The 754-nt window shown below is 30.6% G+C and overlaps 1 protein-coding gene across 1 annotated transcript; it reads left to right on the plus strand.

Moving 5' to 3' along the window:
* AAJ76_3450003 (hypothetical protein) lies at positions 1-140 on the plus strand (the record flags this gene model as incomplete). The annotated part of the gene is made up of 1 exon (XM_024475264.1): positions 1-140. A coding segment is annotated over one exon (140 nt), but the record flags the coding sequence as incomplete, so codon positions are not given.
* Between the last annotated feature and the right edge of the window lie 614 nt (positions 141-754).

Here is a 754-nt window from a genome sequence, read left to right on the forward strand (position 1 = left end):
ATTGTCAACATTATTTAAATTCAAGCAAGCTTGTTATTATTAAAGGAAAAATAGTCGCAGTGATTTATAGATGTGTTAAAAGAGGTGCCAAAAATGGCACTTTTTGTTTTATTCTAATTTTTTCAAGAAAAGTAACTTAATTTATTTATCACTTGTTGTTATATATCAATTATTTTCAGTTGTATCATTTCCTTGGGTTTTCAGATGCAGCAATAGCTAAATATTAAGCTTTGCTATTGGAATGTTATAAATTGTATACTGGCACACATCCAGTTATCATAGGAGGCTCAAGAATTGTCGTCAAAGTGGATAAAAATGTTCTTTCATGACGTGGAACCATTCGAAATTCCACGAGAGCTGATGATACTAGAGATATTGCTTGGATTATTGGTGGAATTGATTGAACAAACGAAAAAAAAATTCTTGTTCGTGTTGTTAATTGTACAGTTCGTTCTTTACAAGAAACAATAGGTCCTTTTATTGGATTAGGTCGGTTATACACCCCGGTTTTAGATCAAGTAGGTTATACACCCCGTAAAAAAAAAGATTAACACTTAAATAATTTAATGTAAGACATAAATTTATCTGACAAAAGACGTTCTTTAAACATGAATTCTAGCAAAAAAATTTCTCTGCTCCAACGCGAGACCCTTCATCGCATTAATATCTAACTTTAATCGATTGTTATATGATTCTAGATGTTTTGTATGAGTTCCATCTGCCAGATTAATAAAATTATATTTATGGCAAACAG

This window comes from Vairimorpha ceranae (assembly GCF_000988165.1).
Source record: "Vairimorpha ceranae strain PA08 1199 chromosome Unknown NODE_345, whole genome shotgun sequence".
NCBI lineage: Eukaryota > Fungi > Microsporidia > Nosematidae > Vairimorpha > Vairimorpha ceranae.